Raw genomic sequence first — 20198 nt, 5'->3', positions numbered from 1 at the left:
TAACTGAAAAAAGAAAGAGAATCTTAATTTATCAGTTGATTCAATTAAAATATAATTGCTTAGGGAAGAATTACCATAAATTAAAAAACTTACTTCAAATATATCCAAATCATGACATTTCTCACACAGAGTAAACTTGGGACTTTTCTTCCCAGAAGTATTTTTGCTATCTTACAGATATAACTATGCTATATTAAATGAAGAATAAAACAAGATTTTAAAGCTTCACTGCAGCCTAGGAGTAGAATCCTAGTTCATAATGACGTCTTCACCCCAGTTTCAGATCACCTTATTCGGTGCTTTCAATACTAGACTTCCCTTTGACTATGAAGATAAACTTCTCTTGCAAAGGAAAACGTCCTTCCTAAAAGACAAGTCACTGTACTGATTTTTCCAGCACAGTACACAGCCTTTCAACATCCAAAACAGTAGAATGAGATCCACAGACAAAAAGCGCGCTACTGCCGGATGACAATACCTGCGGAGAGGTCGACAAAGGGACGCAGATAGCAGCGGAGGACTCGGAACGAGGCGGCTTCCCAGCCGGTGTCACTTCCTGATCACTCCCTTTAGGCAGGGCCTGCTGCATGCTCGGTGGCTCCAGAGAGCCAAACATGCTTTTCCACTCTTCATTGACATTTGAGTCTTGTTTCACATGCTTTCTAGCTATGAAAAGAGATCAGAATAATCTGAAGGAAGCCTCTATGACAAATCCGTGCTTGTATTACTCTCTGCGTGCGTGGGGTGGAGGAAGAGGGACAGCACGGACTCATGAGCTATTTGTTCTTCATGAGGGCCGATTTATTTATATTCACAGAGAAACATGTTAGTTCTCATTTCATCTCTAGGGCAGATGGACAGATGCACTTTCAGGAGTGTTAGTAATTAGACCTCACTGCTGCCTAGTTGTCCAAGGCTGGCTCAATTTCAAGGAACCACTTTACCTGTAGAACCAACAAAAATATAACTTTTTCAAATGTCCTGACTACACTGATAAATATGACCTCTCTATATCCAGAGTCAGTTACATGGGGAGAAGAAAAGAAGAAATGAAAAGTCATCTGCATTCTTATGCATATTCCTTCACAGGTCTGTCAGCGTTTCTATGAGGAATTTCCAGAACTGAAAACATAAGTCAGATAGTAAAAAAATAATAATAATATTAATAATATGTTCAATTTATAAGCTCAAAAATAGTGAATTTAGTGAGAATGCCCATTCCCTGCCGCTTGCTGACACAAGCATCATCAGTCTTCACTAGTCACAAAGGCAGAGAATGGCATCTCGTTTCTATTTGCATTCATTTCATTGTTTACCTTTTAAATGTGAATTTCTATTCTATCACTTGTATGTTCAAATCCTTCACTATTTTTCTTTCGGGAGCTTGTGGTTTTCCTGATCAACTATATAAATGCTTTACATTTTATGGCTATAAATCAGGGGTCCCCACCCCCAAGTTGTGGCCGGTTAGGAACCAGGCTGCATAGCAAAAGGTGAATAGCCAGTGAAACAGAAACCAACCTCATCTCTCACCTGTGGAAAAATTGTCGGTCACTGGTGCCAAAAAGGTTGGGCATCGCTGCTGTAAACCATTAATAGTTAAGTTGCAAATAGTTTATTCCAAGTTCAACAGTTAGAGGTCTTCTCTTTTTTGAAAGTAATTCATCAGCTGCCCTCAAAATCTGATACTAGAATGTTGTTGTTAGGTTGCTAAATCATGTCTGACTCTTTGCAGCCACATGGACTGTAGCTCACCAGGCTCCTCTGTCCATGGGATTTTTCAGGCAAGAACACTGAAGTGGGTTGCCATTTCCTTCTCCAGGGGATCTTCCCAACCCAGGGATCAAACCTGTGTCTCCGCATAGCAGGTGGATTCTTTACCACCCAGCCACAGAGAAAGCCCGATGCTGGAATATAAGCATTTTAAAAGGCATGTACTTGGAAGTGAGCATATCTCCAAAAAAGGTGCAAGGGAAGAATGCATGAGATTTTAAAACCCTTACACAATCAATGTCAATGGCACAAGAGCCAACAGGTTTAAATCTCAAGACTGAAAATCATGAAAATTCCATGTACAGAGGAGCCTGGTGGGCTACATACAGTCCATGGGATCACAGAGTCAGGCACACGGTACGACTAACACTTTCATTTTCAAGTCATGAATGCATCTCTCCTTGGCAAGACTATTCAATTCACTGGCCATTACCCACTAGTAACAAGCTAGGAAACTTCACCCTCATTCTACATAGACTATTGACCTTGGCTTGGTGCTTAAAGGATTAAAAAATAGAATCTTGCCTTCAATCATATACTTCCACAGAGGCAGCTAGGCTTTGGAGTCAGACTTTGGATTGAATTCTGACTCCACACGTACAAATCCACGAATTTGGAAAGTTACTTATTTCTTAACTGTACGTCCACTTCACCACCTTTCCTCTCCCAAGTCTTCTTGCTATTAAATATAAATGGAGTCATTCACTCACTGTATTTGAAAGTTCTATATGTGAGAAATGTGACTTCTTAGTTCCACTACTAAAAACTTTTGCAACAACTAATAATAACAAGCTAACACGCACACAAAGAAATGTACTAACCTCGCTTGTCATCTGGTTCCTGTTTGGTTTTAACAAGATCAACTTGTCTCCCAGTTATACCTAAGGCTGCCAAATCAATTACACCTTTCTGACTACTGTCATGGAGATGACTCTGATCCACTATATTGGCCTTTGCTTTGTTAGATTTCATCATGAAGTCTTTCAGAGCCAAAAGCTTGTCTTCCTCTTCCTCTGTCATTCCCTAAAAACAAATAAAACCATATGTCCTACGTTATTTTGCAGTCATAAGAGGCCTTAAAATGACTTAACAACTGAGGGTCAAACCACTCATTTTAAAATTTAAGAGTCAGAACAGTAAAATGAAGCAAGCAAAGGCAAGAGAAAAAGAAATGATCAATACAGAACAACATTACTCTGATCTCCACTCGCCCTCTATTGGGCATTTTCTACTTGGTATCATGATTTATATCTTCACATTCTTTCTAAAAGGCAACATTCAAATATAATTCGCCTTTGAAATCTCCAAAGAACTTCATACAGTGCCTGGTAGATCTTTAATCTATCACTTTGAATAAACAAACCTTTAGTATCTAAACAAAAATTCTGCAAGTACAGTATGAGGCCGAAGAAAGCGTGTGTCCTGGGACTTTGTCCCTAGATGTGCTGGAACATGTGGTGGGACACTGCTGTGAAGGCACTCTGTGATACACAAAGCACTCTGAGCATTCTGAACACACGCCTCATGGACTGACAGGCAAATGGAAGCAACACACTTGCATTCTTCAGCTAACAGGAAGACTAGAGTCAGGCCGCTTCGGTTCAAATTCCAGCCGCACTACTTACAATCTGTATGGCCGTGAGCAAGCCACCCACTGTCTCTGGACCTCTATTTACCTATGAGGATAATTACCAGCACCCATCTTATAAGACTATTTTAAAATTTCAGTAAGTTAATCCACATAAGACAAACCACTTCAAAATGACAGCTATTGAATACTAATTAATATAAATAATGAATTCGAAGTACAAAGTAAACATTCTGGTACTTGGAGCAGTTCTGCATTTTCTTGACTTTCCAACTTCCACAAACTCCTGTAGAATGTTTTGATAATGCAAATGAAAAAATTATAAAATGGCAATTCCCTAAGGCCTCAATCTAAAATCCCTCTAAAACTGGAGCTTAAAGTAATAGTCACAATCCACTGGCACAAGAGGAAAATCAACTCGAGAAAGTCAAAAAACTAAGAAATAGTGAAATAAAATAACATTAAAGTATAATACTTGTACAACATCCTTGACAAATTTTTTCCAATATTAACCTGAAATTCATTTATTTATTTCTCCTAAAATCTGCTTAGACAATGACACAGTTAATAGTTCTACTCTTATTAGCCTACGTTTCAGCTCACAGGAAAGGATAGCTCCGCTTCAGTTCACACAAGGGAAGGCCAGAAAGAAGGCTGAGTGGAGAGACTCCCCAACCATGGAGCTCTAAACAGATTCTGCTGAGTAAAAGCAGCCAGTCACAAAAGTTACATACTGTGTGATCCCATCTATACGAACTGTCCGAGACAGGCACACTCCCAGAAACACCGTGCCAACTAAGCGGCTGCTGGGGTAGCAGCAAAGTGGGAGTGACGGTGTTCTTGCTGGAGAATCCCAGGGATGGGGGAACCTGATGGGCTGCCGTCCATGGGGTCGCACAGAGTCAGACACGACTGAATTGACTTAGCAGCAGCAGCAGCTAATGGAAAAGGACGCTCTCTGCAGGCTGATGGAAATGTTCCGGGGAGTCCCTGGTGGCTCAGACGGTAAACCGTCAGCCTGCAATGCGGAAGACCTGTGTTCGATCCCTGGGTCAGGAAGACTCCCTGGAGAAGGGAATGGCTACCCACTCCAGTATTCTTGCCTGGAGATTCCCAGGGACGGGGGAGATTGGCAGGCTACATACTGTCCGTGTGGTCCCAAAGAGTCAGACACGACTAAGCAACTTCACATATTATAGAAAATGTTATAGAATTAGACAGTGGTGATGATTTCACAACTTTGTGAATACACTAAAAACCACTGATGTGTATGCTTTTAAACACTAAATGTCTCTGAACTATATCTCAATCAAAAAAATGTTAGGAATGCATTATCAAAAAACAAAGAAAAAACCCTGATAAGGACAATCAGCTCAGTTCAGTTGCTCAGTCATGTCCGACTCTTTGCAAACCCATGAATCGCAGCACATCAGGCCTCCCTGTCCATCACCAACTCCAGGAGTTCACTCAGACTCACATCATTTGAGTCAGTGATGCCAACCAGCCATCTCATCCTCTGTTGTCCCCTTCTCCTCCTGCTCCCAATCCCTCCCAGCATCAGAGTCTCTTCCAATGAGTCAACTCTTCACGTGAGATGGCCAAAGTACTGGAGCTTCAGCTTCAGCATCATTCCTTCGAAAGAAAGCCCAGGGCTGATCTCCTTCAGAATGGACTGGTTGGATCTCCTTGCAGTTCAAGGGACTCTCAAGAGTCTTCTCCAACACCACAGTTCAAAAGCATCAATTCTTCGGTGCTCACCCTTCTTCACAGTCCAACTCTTACTTTAAGTCTATTATCTGGTAGTCTGAATATATCAGGGAAGCAACGCTAGGCTGCTCTGGAGAGGCCTCTGTTAGTCACACCGTATCTCAAGTGTCCCCATGTGGTCCTACAGAATAGAGCACTGAAGAACCCCAAGCAAAGAAAAAAAAGAGAATTCTGCAGGAGGGTAAATTCCGCAGAGGCTAATTTCTCCCCTCTGTATTCCTGACATTAGGACAAGGACTCAGTTCCCACCTCCAAAGCCTCCTCTGGCTCCAGGCCTCTTCCAGGAATCCCAACAAACTCAGAAGCACAGGGACCAAAAAGACAGACTCGCAAAGGGCTGGAAGAGATGAGCTGCCCAGGGGCCTCTTCCTAAGTCCACATAAAACCCCAGCAAGCCTCTCAGCTTTAGTTCCTTATCCTCTGGGCACTCTGAGAGGCAAGATGACACTTTGCGGGGGTGGGCTTGGGGTTGGGGGAGGCATGTAGAGTGAAGACAGGTTTAGGTTCCAACATTAGCTTTGAAACGTAATTCACTAACTCTGCGTGCATGGGAGCTTAACTACCCTCACTGAGCCTCAGTTTCCTTATCTAACAAAATGATGTCAATATCTACTCATCAAACCTATTTCAAGGACAGGCACACAACACAGAAAGTAGACTCACTGTGTATTCACAAACCGGGGAAGCTGGTGCTGTGCTGTGCAGCCGAGAGCCTCAGAGACTCTAGCCTGCTGTCCCTTCCAGCAGCAGCACCTAGCCCTGGAAGCAGAGCATCCCTGCCCCTGAGGAGTCTCCTGAGACCACCTGCGACTAGTCCCCTAAGATTATTCACAGAAACGGCATACGACAGGGGATTCCGTGTTCCCCGTTTCCACTCACAGAAAGGAGATGAGTGAGGACCTCAAGCACTGAGGCTCAGGAGCACAAGTCAGCGAGAGTGCAGCGCTTCCATCGGGACCCCAGGGGTGCGGGCCGGCGCCGGGGAGCAGCAGGGCCCTGGGGCTGGGAAGAGGAGCAGCAGGACGCAGAAGGGCTATGGACGCCGCCCCTGCCCTCGCCCTCCCTTTACCCGGGGCAGCGGGAAACTGACACCCACGGCACGGGGACAAGCAACAGTCAGGAGCTAAGGCGGCTCCACAAAATAACTAACGACTTACACGGAAGAGAAGACTTCCGTATAGAAGATTTCAACTTAATATACAGGATTTGCAAGGAAGAGAGGGATACAAAAGAATCACACTATTCACGCTCCAAGAAACATCTAAACTGGGGTGGTTTTTATTGCATAAGGATAAGAATTACTTGCTCAGGAGAAAGAACTAGAAAATGTGATTCCATACTCAATTGAATATATCTAATGTACAAGCCAAGGTTAAAAGAAAACTCCAAGAAACAAGCTCTCTGGCAATTCAAGTCATATCGAATTGAAGTTCTCTCAAACACAGGAAACAGAACCACTGGTTTGCAAGGGACTTTCAGAGGCAGCTCAACTCTCCAGATGAACTTAGACCTCAAAGAACCAAGGTGGTTATTAACCAGCATCCCACAGAAGCCTATTGCAGCGTTCAATCACCCAAACCAACATGTGGGCATCAGACAGCACCAGACAGTCAGTGACAGGCACCCATGTGAGATAGGATTTATCTCCCAAAGCTGACCGATTCTCTCTCCACAGCAGGTGTTTTCTCCTCTTCGTTTCTCTTAGACAAGACAGTGACCAATACTCATGCTCTTAACCATCATGTCCCACAGACTTAAAAGTCACTCATTCATGGTGACCCCAAGCATTCACTTTAAGGCCCACGAACGTCTTTTCAGGAACCATACCCTTGCTTTCTAACCAGTTACACTCCTACTTCATCTTCCCTAGGATCCACACGTCCCCTCTAGAACAGGATGCTGAGTCTAGATGTGAATAATGCCAAGCATAATAACAAGGATTCCTACTTCTAATGCGATTTGTTAACAAGGATTCAAACCCACAGATTTCCAAGATACAGCAGTAAGCTGCGGGTTTATTCGATCTAAGACACATTATGAGTCCCAGCATTTTAGCTGCTTGCATGCAGCGAAGACTCTAAATTTGAGCTGAATTAAACCAAGAGTTTTCTTTATTGCATTTGTGCTCTGTATTTTTTTTTCTAACTGAACTTCTTTATATTTTTGACGAAATATGAAATACAATCAAGAATATACTTAAATCTAAGGTGGTATCTACTTTTTCCCTCATTTGCATAGCCAGTAACCACAAGCACACTTACTAGGTCTCCCATGATTCCTTATTTAACTCAACCCGGTGCCTTATCATCATCACAGTATGCCTTAGATCCCAAAGCAAATGCCTATCTACCAGATTTACTGACTCATTTGCTATGCTACAACTTAATCAAAAATATGCTTACACACTAGATGTATGCCTCCATGTTTTTATAACATCGGCATTTAAATGTAAGATTCCGGAAAAGTGATACTACCTGTGAGAGCAACTTCTTCAGCAGCTGTGCTATGGCAGGATCCTCAGGTGGAGGGCAGTCAGGAAGAGACCCGTTTCGCTTCTTCTGACGCATGTGAAGATGTCTGAACAAGCTAGTGATATCTTTTGACCTCAAAGCATAATCAAATATAGAACGACTTACTGGCTCTTTTAAAACACTGAGTAGAACAAGTTTCCTTTCAATCTATATTAGAAAAATAAAAAGAATTAGCCAAAGATATAACATACAGTACAGCTGTTTTCAAATTCAATACATACAACCTGTGTAAAGTTAACATAGGCGTTCATTTTCCAAGAAAACGGGAGATAACCACATCTGCAACTTTTGCTTAGAAGAAAAAAGAACACCAGTGACCTTTAGAGAGTGAAGGGATTTCTTCATTCATTGTTAGCCTCTGAGTACACATTTGTGTCTATCATACTTGAATTCTACCAATGTCCAGACTAGAAAAGTTTAGACCCCAAGTTTTCTAGATCTCAAAATGTCAGATGACTTTCCAGATCTACGAAGTATCTGAAGTTTGCTCTAACAGCCAAAAGGTACTAATCCAGAGAAGATGACCAACAGCCACAAGGCCACCCTCAGTCAGCAGGTTTTCCCAATAGCTTCAACCACTTCTAAAAAACATTACTCTCTCCATAGAGTTCTTAAAATCTCTTCTTTTTTCATCCCCAAGAATATTCTCCTTGTCAATGCATTTATAATAAAAGGTGTTCAACAGTAACCAAGAGGAATTTTATAGATAGATTTAACTACCTGGTGAGTTGGCCAATAAAAACCAGCCTACAAAGGTTATCTTTTGTCTAATCCAAACTGCAGAAAAGTAAGAACTGTGAAGCATATAGATAAGCAGTCTCTCAACTCCGAAAGCTGGCCTTTCAAAATATACAACAATGATAAAAGCAAAAAGTAACACGAATAACAACTTCTGAGAAACAAGGAGAATGGTGCAGATTTCTAACAAACCATGTAAATATCAGGTTTATTTCAGTGAAACACAACTAAAAGTTATTACAAATGAATGCAATTTTTCAATCCCAGAAACACTTCTTTCATTAATACTTCAAGAGCCAAACTTGCTTGCTTGTTCAGTCCCTTCAGTCGTGTCTGACTCTCTGCAACCCCATGGACCACGGCCCGCCAGGCTCCCCTGTCCATGGGATTCTCCAGGCAAGCATACTGCAGTGAATGGCCATTTCCTTCTCCAGTGATAAAGTAAGAAGTGAGTGAAGTGAAGTCGCTCAGTCGTGTCCGACTCTTTGTGACCCCATGGACTGTGGCTTACCAGGCTCCTCTGTCCATGGGATTTTCCAGGCAAGAGTACTGAAATGGGCTACCACTGCCTTCTCCAAAGAGCCAAACTTCTATGGCTCAAAACAGAATTAGCAGTCAAAGCAGTAGCAATCTCTAGACCTGGCTTCTAAGAAAGCCTTAACAAACTTGAAAAAAGGAGGTCATATTTTTAGCAATATTATCCATCTTTCACAGATAGATAAATTGTTCTCAGGATGAAAATTTTAATTTACAAACTCTAGGGAAGAAAGATGATTCCCCACACTGGATTAATGTATTATGAAAAGTAAAGACTGAAGGGAGTCACAGCCACTTATTTGCAAAGGATATCCAAGGTCGTTTTCCCAACCACAGGGAAAGCACACTGGGCTTATAAAAGTAGGAGAAAGCTAGGGAGGAATACGAACTTGCAAAAGCAAAATGAGTATTTTAGGATGCTTTAGCAACTAGAATCACCTCTCAAAAGTCCATTCAATTTAAATATTTATCAATATTTTGATAGCTGGCTGTCCAGCAAAATGAAGGGTATATACACTGACAAGCTGGATAAATAATTGCCTTGTACAAACCAAAGACTCAAAGTTTATCAACAAGCGCTACACTGCTTGGGAAGGGGTGGGGGAGGGGCGGGGAGCAAGAGGGGTCAGTTGTCTTGAGATTAAAATAAAAGAAAAAAAGAAACCAGAACCAGTGAGTGCTCTAAAAACCAATTTTGGAAAAAGCCTGACTCCAATTTATTATCAATGTGGACTTAGGCTGAAATCAGCTATACACTTACAACAAAAGCAGGTCCATCAATATATATTCCTGCTACACTTCCCTTAACAGAAGATGCTTCAGACACTGCACAAAAGGAGAAAGGGTGAGCCACTGAGCGCTGCGTTACACTCAACATGCTGGACAGCATAGCGGCTCCCTGGACTCCTCTCACCTTCCAGAGCGTTTGTTCATTAACATTAACTACTTTGAAAGAAATGGGAGAAGTCTGTAGTCCAATTTAAATCTTTCAAAGTTTAAATAAAAACAGGACTCTCCAAACCTCTTTCTTAAAGGGGCACAGTTGGAAGGGAGGATTGATTCCAAGCTGGAACATGCATACCTGTATTATTGGTTGAGTAATATATGGATCAAGGTAAGGCATCAGTTTGCAGTAGACATCAGCTGTGCTTATTTGGTGAGCTACCACGGTGATAAATCCCACAGCACCATAGCGTATCCATAGGTTGGGATGACACAGAAACGGGGCTAAGAGGGGAAAAAAAAGGTATGGATTCAACCACGTTCATAAAGAGATCCACACTATGAAGATACCATGTTCATAAAGAGCTTCCCACTATTAACATCAACAAATGTTTCCCTTACAACACTACTGATACAGGGATTATACCAAATGTTACTATCAGGTTGCCTCTGACTGTCCTGGGACATAAACTGAGCCAGGCGAACATTCTGACGTCATACTATTCCCGCCCATAACTATGAACAATACCGTAAGGGGGCAAAAACAGGTCCCTCTTTCCTTGGGATTCAAACTGTTATGTTTTCAGTCAGGGCTGACGATGGCGGACACATCCTCACTCACGAGACTGACTTAAAAGCCACAGGACAGAGACTCGAGTCCCAGCAGCACACGGCAGACTGTGACCCCACGTCATCCACCTGACGGAGGTCCAGGGACGCACAGCCACCACACAGGGCAAGGAACGGCGAAGGCGTTTCTCCTCCAAGTCGCGGCTTGGATGAAGGGAATGATCTCACCTGACTGACACTCATTTACATGCAAAGATCTGATCGTATCAAATACGAATACTCATGAATTCATTCACAAGGCAATATGAATTGAGACTGAAAGGCAGAAAACATATGCTGCCCACTGTTAAAGAGTTAAGATGGAAGATTAAACCACAAAATTAAGTGAGTATCTTTTCAGATCTTTTAACTATTTTCTGTACGACACTTAACATGAATGATTTCAACTAACTGAAGATTTAAGATAAAACTCAAACAGCTAAACTAACTGGATTTAGAATAAAATTCAAACTTCTAAAAGCAAAACAACAATAAAAAGCAAAAACCTATTAGTCTGAGCATATGAAGGCATCATCATTTAAAAAACACTGACGTCATAGGAAATTCAGGCTAACAGGGAACTAAGACTTCTGCCACCACAGTGCGGATTGTATGGTGGAGTGAGACGCTCCCTTTGTCTTTCCCCTTTACAATCAGCACAACACCGAAAACTCAACAAAGGTGCCTCTGCCCAACACAACTAGGTGCAGAATCCCACTTACCTAGACGCCTAGAGGTGGGGGGACTGGAGCAAACAGGGAAGGTGGGCCCAGGGAATACACAGTGGAGACTGCAGTCTGCCCTCTGCCCATGGCAGCTGAGCCGCGGCCCCAGAGGCTCTGGCCTCCCCTGCAGCAGCACCGACAGCCTCCAGTGACCAGGCAGCAGCGGCAGTGGGCCAGGACCCCGTCGCCCCAGTCACAGAAGCGCCCACAACTCCAGCCCCCCCACCTCCCGCCACGGCAGCAAAGCCCTCACACCTTGCAACACGAGGCCCGACAGAGGCGGGCCCACGCCCCCAGCTCTTGTCCACCCTCCCCTCATCCTGTGAGAGCAGTGCCGGGGATTCGGGAGATCCTGCACGTGACCAAGGGCCCACTACCCTGGTGCCCGGGCAACGATGCTAGCAACAGTGGCAGCACAAGGCACACCACCACCAGCGGCTCGGGGAGCAGCCGTGAGGGTACAGGGAGACAGCCCTAACCCAGGCAGCAGAGGGTGGGCGCCTCAGGCTCCTCAAGACAACCAAAGGCAGCACGCACAAATGAACTTTAAAAGTTAGGCTATAGTGCCACCTAACGGCCAACAGAGAAAGACTGCTAACTTCCAGCCTGCTGAACCAGAATCAAGAAGCCTTCACTATTTCAAAGGCACAAGAAGAGAAACACCCTCATCAAGCACCTTGAAGAATAGCAGGAAGATTGTGCCACAAAAAGGAAAGGAAAATTCTCCAGAAACTAAAGCCACTGAGTACAGGGATCTGACAGAGAACTCCAGACAGCTGTCATGAGGACACTCAAAAAGCCACAGGAAAACTCAGAGGCAGTCCAGTGAGCTCAGGAATGAAATTAATGAACAGAAGGGACACTTAACTAAAGAGACTAAAATGCAAGAAAGAAAGCTTGCGCTCATCACTCTGTCAGTGAGCAAGGACGCTTCTGAGAAAGCGGAATGGCACCAGCACCCGAGAAGGACCACCCCCTTCAGTGACCATCCCACCCAAAGGGTCAGAAGGCAGCTTCTGAGGTCTTCTGGAGCCCCACATGGGGCTCAGCTCTTGTGACTGCGAGGAGCCCGCCGAGGTGGACGAGGTGCGGGCAGGCTTCCCCGCAGGAAAACATAGGTTAACTATTATAAAGGTCAAGGAATTAATCCTTTCATTGGTTAATAAAATTACTAACAGTAGTAATGGCAATACTACAAGTGTTTAACCGGTGATCCGTGTAATGACAGAAGTCATAGACAGTCTCTCACATACAGTCTCTAATAATCAAGTGTCCAAAAACATAAGCTAACTCTTCAGAGCAGTTAAAGACTTTACCTACACTGTCTTAAAAAAAAAAAAATCTCCATCTTTCAAGGATCACCAAGACTTAACTACAGATTAAAACAAAGGTGTACTTCCCAGCCTGGGCTGGAGAACCAATGCTCCTGTGAGTGGCCTGCATGTCACTCACAAACAACACGCATGCCGGCATAAGCATGCATGAGGGTGTGCACACTTGTGCACACATACACACACACGAGACGAAAGAGCTGAAAATCCGACACTAGATTTTTCACAATGCTATCAATCAGTTGCAGTCATTCCCTTTCCCAGGGGATCTTCCCAACCCAGTGATGGGACTCAGGCCTCCTGCACTGCAGGCAGACTCTTCACCATGTGAGCCCCCAGGGAAGCCCATGTTTCTCTTACCACTCCCTCAGTTTCCCATCCTAATTTTAACAAGCAAAAACTTACCAATATCACTGGCAAACTCGTAGACATGAGGTTTTTGCAGCAGCCCTAATTGACACATACAGGTAAGGGCGTTAAGAGCTTTCACAATAACAAATTCCTCAGCATCACTAAGACCTTGTTGCAGCAGGGGTTTGAGAATTGAGGAGCTCTGCCAGCCAACATAGGCAGCGACACCTGAAAAAGAGAAGCAACCATGATTTTTTTAATACCTGAAAGTACAAATGTCATCAAAGTGTTAGTTGCCCAGTCGTGTCCTCAACTCTTTGTGACCCCATGGACTGTAGCCTGTCAGGCTCCCCTATCCATGGAATCCTCCAGGCAAGAATACTGGAGTGGGTTACCATTCCCTTCTCCAGGGGATCTTCCCGACCAGGGATCAAACCTGGGTCTCCTGCACTGCAGGCAGATTCTTTACCACTGAGCCACCAGGGAATAAAACGAATCAAAAGCCAAATATATTAAGCAATAACCCATGGAGAGACACTGCATTTCCTACTCAGCACAATAAATAAAAAAGACCCACACCAATGCCCATCATCAAGAAATTCTGTGACACCAAGGGGAAAAAGATCCTGTAAGCTTACAGAAGGGAAAACACAGATCCCCTAAAAAGGAAGCAGAATCAGACGGGCATCTGACCATCATCTCAGCACCCCTGCAGGCCAGAACACGACAGGGCAAGATCCTCGAGATTATGGAAGGAACTGCAAACCCAGACTGTCCATAAAATGAGGAAACAAAAGTGAGTCAGCGTGAGACATGCAAGAACTACACGTGGTTACCTCCCATGCAAACATTCTAAGAGAGTTTCTTGAGGATGTTTGCCAACAAAATGAGGAAAATGTAGAAACATAAAATGGTAAATATAAAGCAAGAATTCAAGGGGGGAAAAGGATAAAACCTAGTAGAGCTAGAAATCAATCAGCCCAAATTAAAACTAGAAGTCAATCAACTTCAAAAATGTTATTAAGAAGAAAAATGGAAGAGATTACAAGCAATAGGTAAAACTAGTAAGAAAGAAGCTAGATATTATAGACAGAGTGAAGGAGGTATATTTTCTCTCTAAAAGGAAAACAAAAAACTCAAACTCCAGGGTGAAAAAACAAAACTGTTCAAGAAAGTCAGTTTGCAAAAATGAAATTAATTACAATGTACTATGTATTTAGTTGTTTACAGAGGATAGAAAAAAGAATCCATTGACCTTGACGCTACAGACATTCTCATCAAGTGAGAACAGTCATGGCATCAGAACTGTAGTGAAGCAATTATAAGTACAGCCCACTACTTGGCGCTAAAGTCAATAAAATTGACACACTCACGTAAATTATTTTGAATTTTCAGAATTAGTCTATACAAGCAGAAGAGACTTCATTATGATTACAGAACAGAATTTAAAGATTATCAACCATAAAAATGCAATTGTTAGTTGAATTATCAACCAACAGAAGAAGGAGAAAGAAAGAAAAAGATAAAAAAGGAATGAAGGAAGTGAAGGAGGAAGGAGGGAAACACAAAATTCTTTGCAGTCCAAATCAGAAGGCCAATTAAGAAACAAGTGAATTACTTAAAAGTTACAAAAACAACAATCTAAAAACAACCACTGCAAACACAGTGATCAACACCTCAAAACAGAGAGGACAAGGGGGATCAGATTATGACATGAGTGAGGTAACTCTTCATCTGGCACAGGAAAAAGTCAAGAGATAAAGTATAAAACTGATACTCCTAGAAAGAACTATGTGAAAATACTATATAAGATAGCAACAGTCTCCTGAAGACATCAAACCAAAACCACACACCAAAGTGCGTGCCTCTGCAAAGTGCAACTACTGCCTTTCATTACTGCCTTTCATACATCACTTCTTATAGTTTGAGTAATTTGCAAAAGCATATTTCCCTTATAATTAAGAAAGAATTTTAGAATTTTTTTCTGTAGTTAATGAAAAAACACTAAAGTTCCAGTGAATTCTATTTAGAAACTTTACAAAATAAAATGTATAACTAATATAGCTCAAAATATTTTGGAAAAGACTGACATTCGGGGAGCTTATTCTACCAGATACTAAAGTTGCTTATAAATATATAATAATTAAAATATAACTATAAAGAGTATAATATTGAATAGAGAAGTGAAAACAAAAATCAGTGGAATAGGATACCTAAAAAAGGGACCCTAAAAGATATATGTATGCAACAGACGTTAATAGAAGCTTCACAAATAAATGGAAAATAAAGGAAATGTTTAGTAAGTGGTGTTGGGAAAACTAGTTACATTCCTGAGAAAAATTTAGATTTCACCTCAAACCACAGCCCCAAATAAAGATTAATTAAGCAGTTCATGCTGTGCTGTGCTTAGTCACTCACTTGTATCCGACTCTCTGCAACCCCTTGGACTGCAGCCCGCCAGGCTCCTCTGTCCATGGGATTCTCCAGGTAAGAATACTAGAGTGGGTCACCATGCCCTCCTCCAGGGGATCTTCCCAACCCAGAGATCGAATCCAGGCCTCCTGCATTGCAGGCGGGATTCTTACGTCTATGTAAAAAAACTAAAGCTTTAATACAAAAAAAAACGACATGCACCCAACGTATAATTAACCTAATTCTGAAATGGAATAAGATTTAAGTGCAAAAGTAAAAAAAAAAAATCAAGAAGGAAAAGATCAAGTAAGTTGACAAGACTAAAATTATTTTAAACGACATATAAAATAATAGTCAAGTTACTTGAGAAAAGGTTATTTGCCATAGAAGTGATAAAATGTTGTTTTTAATGTAGATATAAAAGGCTCAAAAGATTATCAGAAAAGCATAACACCATCATAAAATGAGGGCCAAAATAATAAATTAAAAATTCATAGTAAGAAATATGAACGAGTAATCAACATGAGGAATTTTCTTCACCTTCAATGATAAGCAAATAAATATCCATCAAAACAAGTCATCACTTTAAGCTACCAACAAAGACTGACTGAATCAGCCTACTCCACACTGGAAGGCTGTGCAGTACTACTCAACAATGCCCACCAGCGTAGACAGTGATACTATCTCTCTGAAAAGCTTACAAAATGCGTCAAGTTCTAAAAATATACTCATATTATTTAACTCAGTAATTAAAATTTCTGCCTCCCAACCTGGGAAAGTAATCAGAAGAAAATATTCATGTAAATGGTTAGATGTACAATTGAAGGCGGGAGGAGAAGGGGACGACAGAGGATGAGATGGTTGGATGACGTCACCAACTCAACGGACACGAGTTTGAGTGAACTCTGGGATTTGGTGATGGACAGGGAGGCCTGGCGTGCTGCCATCCATGGGGTTGCAAGAGTTGGACAAGACTGAGCAACTAAACTGAACAGATGGGTATAATATATGTTGACCAAAGTAAAAACAATCTAAATATTCAAAAGAACAGTTCATTACATTTTGGTAAAACTATAATAAAATATTTCTACTTATTATGGTTTTAAAGAATTTTTAATAACATGAGATACTGTTCAGAATATACACATTACTAGATAAAGGTTTAAAAAACAAGAGGACTGAGAAATAATATAATACATTCAGAGCACTTAGGTGCTAGGCATTATTACATATGTTAATTCATTTTATCTTCAAAACAACTAGTGGGTTAGTGAATAAAAGTATCCTCATTTTACAGACAAGGAAACAGAGGCACACAGAAGATTAGCTGATTTCCCCAGAACCACAATCAGTAGGTGACAAAGCCAGAGCTGGAACCTAGCAATCTGGTGTCCAGAGTGGCTGCTCTTAAACACTTGATGCAAGTGTTCAAGAGCAACCGAATCAAAGCAAGATCCTTCTATGACCCACCTCCTAGAGTAATGGAAACAAAAACAAACACAAACATGCGGGACCTAAATAAACTTAAAAGCTTTTTGCACAGCAAAGGAAGCTATAAGCAAGGTGAAAAGACAATGCTCAGAATGGGAGAAAATAACAGCAGATGAAACAACTGACAAAGGATTAACTTCCAAAACATAGAAGGAGCTCATACAAGTCAATACCAGAAAAACAAACAACCCAATCAAAAAGTGGGAAAAGATCTAAACAGGCAGTTCTGCAAAGAAGCCATACAGATGGCCAGCAATCACACGAGCAGACACCTCAGCATCACTGATTATCACCCCTGGAGGCTCAGACGGTGAGGAGTCTGCCTACAGGGCGGGAGACCCAGGTTTGATCCCTGGACTGGAGAATCCCCTGGAGGAGGGACTGGCAACCCACTCCAGTATTCTTGCCTAGAGAATTCCACAGACTTAGGGGTCTAGCGGGCTACAGTCCATAGAGTCACAAACAGCCAGACACAACTAAGTGATTATTAAAGAAACTCAAATCAAAACTACAATGAGCTATCACCTCACACTGGTCAGAATGGCCATCACCAAGAAGTCTACAAACAATACATGCTGCAGAGGGTGTGGAGAAAAGGGAACGCTCTTGCACTGTCGGTGGGAATGTAAATGGATACAGCCACCATGGAAGACGGTATGGAGATTTCTTTAAAAAACTAGGAATAAAACCACCATAGGATGAGGGAATCTCACTCCTGGGCATATACCCTGAGGAAACACAACTGAAAAAAGACACATGTACCCCAGTGTTCACTGAAGCACTATTTACAACAGCTAGAACAATCTAGATGTCCATCGATAGATGAAAGGATAAAGCAGCTGTGTGTGGGTGGGTGTGTGTGTGTGTGTGGGTGCGGGTGTGGGTGCGGGTGGGTGGGTGCAGGTGCGGGTGCGGGTGGGGGTGCGGGTGGGTGCGGGTGCGGGTGCGGGTGCGGGTGCGGGTGCGGGTGGGTGGGTGCGGGTGCGGGTGCGGGTGGGTGCGGGTGCGGGTGCGGGTGGGTGGGTGCGGGTGCGGGTGCGGGTGCGGGTGGGTGCGGGTGCGGGTGCGGGTGGGTGCGGATGCGGGTGCGGGTGCGCGGGTGCGGGTGCGGGTGCGCGGGTGCGGGTGTGGGTGGGCGGGTGCGTGCGGGTGCGGGTGCGGGTGCGGGTGGGCGGGTGCGGGTGGGCGGGTGCGGGTGGGCGGGGGCGGGGGCGGGTGCGGGCGGGCGGGCGGGTGCGGGTGTGGGCGGGCGGGTGGGTGCGGGTGGGTGTGGGTGCAGGTGGGTGTGGGTGGGTGTGGGTGCAGGTGGGTGGGGGTGGGTGGGTGCAGGTTGGTGGGGGTGGGTGGGTGCAGGTTGGTGGGGGTGGGTGGGTGTGTAGGTGTGTGTGTGGGGGTGGGTGGGTATGGGTGGGTGGGTAGGTGTGTCTGTGAGTGTGATAATGGAATATTACCCAGCCATAAAAAGGAATGCAATTGAGTCAGTTCTAATAAGGTGGATGAACCTAGAGCCTATTATACAGAGTGAAGTAAGTCAGAAAGAGAAAGATAAATTACTAATGCATACATATGGAATCTAGAAAGATGGTACCAATGAGTTTATTTGTAGGGCAGTGATGGAGAAACAGACATAGAGAACAGATTTATGGGGGGGCGGGGGGAGAGGGTGAGATGCATGGAGAGAATAACATGGAAACGTTCATTACCATATGTAAATAGGGAGCCAATGGGAATTCGCTGTACGATGCAGGGAACTCAAACAGGGGCTCTGTGTCAACCTAGAGGGGTGGGTGGGGAGGGAGACGGGAGTGAGGTTCAAGAGGAAGGGGACATATGTATACCTATGGCTGATTCATGTTGATGTTCAACAGAAAACAACAAATTCTGTAAAGCAATGACCCTTCAATTAAAAAATAAAACAACACTGCCGCTCTTAGCCAGTACATAACGGTGCCTCACAGCATATATGGCAAAACGGGATGATGGGTGGAAAGAGGAGGCAAGGATGACCCAGAGGAAGGGAACAAACAAAACATTAACAGAGGCTGTACATGGGCTAGAGAACCGGAAGAAAGTGGTTTTCTTTAAGGTTTTTCGATCTTCCAATTTTTCTACATCTGTGCTAAGTCATGTCACACTCTTTGCAACCCTGTGGATTGTAGGCTGCCAGGCTCTTCTGTCCATGGGGATTCTCCAGGCACGAATACTGGAGTGGGTTGCCAGGCCCTCCTCCAGGGGATCGTGACTCAGGGATCAAACCCACATCTCTTACGTCTCCTGCATTGGCAGGCAGCTTCTTTGTAACTAGTACCATCTGGGAAGTCCAATTTTTCTATAGCAAGTATGTATTAACTTTTATACACAAAAAAGAAATGAAAATTACTTTAAAAGTGAAAAAAGAACATAAAGGCCGTGTTTCAAAATACACATGGGGGTTTCCCTGGTGGTCCAGAAGTTAAAACTCCACCTTGCAGTAAGTACAAGGGACACAGGTTCCACCCCTCGTAGGGGAAGATCCCGCATGCTCTGCAGCAAACAAGCCCGTGCGCCACAACTACTGAGCTCACGCCCTAAAGCCTGCAAGTCGCAACTCCTGAGCCTGCACATTGCAACTGCTGAAGCCATGCGCCCGGAGCTTGCATTCCACGACAGAAGCAGCCACGGCAATGAGAGGCCCACAATCCACGACGAGAGAAGTCCTCGCTCACCGCAACTAGAGAAGCCCAAGTGCAACAACACAGACCGTGCAAAAAATAAGCCAAAAAATCAATCAATCAATCTTGTCTCTAAAAAAATCTACGTGAACTGACCAGTAGATGAAGTTTCATGAACTATCTTTTCCAAAGAAAAGAAATAAAAACGAGATTACTTAAAAGGAGAAAGCAAGACAGACAGAGGGAGGTGAGAAGCAAAGATGCTTTGTCTAGGAGCTGAGTTAGCTGGAGTCCAAGACGGAAGGCTGAGATGAATCCATAAACTAATGCAGAAGTTAAAAACAAACTAGAAAGGTCTGAAAAGAGGAGGTACAGCAATCTCCAGTTATAATGAAGCAAGAACAGTAATTTCAAGACTTCTCAAAAGCAGGAAGTATCCTTTTCTCTACATCATTACACAGTAAGATTTCCAGAAACAGGAATACTATTGCTAGATGAATTTCCTTCCTATTTTTATTTTTTTAGGAAAAATATCCAACAGCAAACCTTTTATCAGTTACTGTCCCAGATTACTGAAAATCAAAATCTATAAACTCCACAGCTTCTGCTACATGAGAAAGTCTGGATACCTGTAAAGCTGACCAGTGTGCAGAACAGTTTTTAAGCTTTTTGAGTTAATAGACAAGTTTTACAATCATGTGTAAAATGATATATAAAGAGTTAGCGGGTAATTGTAACAATGTAGCTTTAGC

At 43.2% G+C, this 20198-nt stretch overlaps 1 protein-coding gene across 4 annotated transcripts in view; it reads right to left on the bottom strand.

The window, feature by feature from the left end:
• Window positions 1-20198, bottom strand: part of PIK3R4 (phosphoinositide-3-kinase regulatory subunit 4) — a 328716-nt gene that overhangs the window by 32493 nt on the left and 276025 nt on the right. For 3 of the 4 annotated variants that reach the window (XM_052646163.1, XM_052646153.1, XM_052646181.1), the window contains 6 exons: window positions 12947-13120; window positions 10016-10161; window positions 7603-7806; window positions 2595-2796; window positions 1534-1582; window positions 479-662 (listed from right to left, as the gene is read on the bottom strand). In XM_052646163.1, the coding sequence (XP_052502123.1) occupies window positions 479-662; window positions 1534-1582; window positions 2595-2796; window positions 7603-7806; window positions 10016-10161; window positions 12947-13120 (959 nt within the window). Of the gene's footprint in view, window positions 1-478; window positions 667-1533; window positions 1583-2594; window positions 2797-7602; window positions 7807-10015; window positions 10162-12946; window positions 13121-20198 lie in introns of all 4 variants that reach the window. The other variant, XM_052646171.1, reaches the window with a different exon arrangement.

Source organism: Budorcas taxicolor, chromosome 1, assembly GCF_023091745.1.
Source record: "Budorcas taxicolor isolate Tak-1 chromosome 1, Takin1.1, whole genome shotgun sequence".
In the NCBI taxonomy this organism is placed as follows: domain Eukaryota; kingdom Metazoa; phylum Chordata; class Mammalia; order Artiodactyla; family Bovidae; genus Budorcas; species Budorcas taxicolor.
The sequence above is the reverse complement of the archived record's forward strand: the minus strand, read 5'-3'. Positions and strand labels throughout refer to the sequence as shown.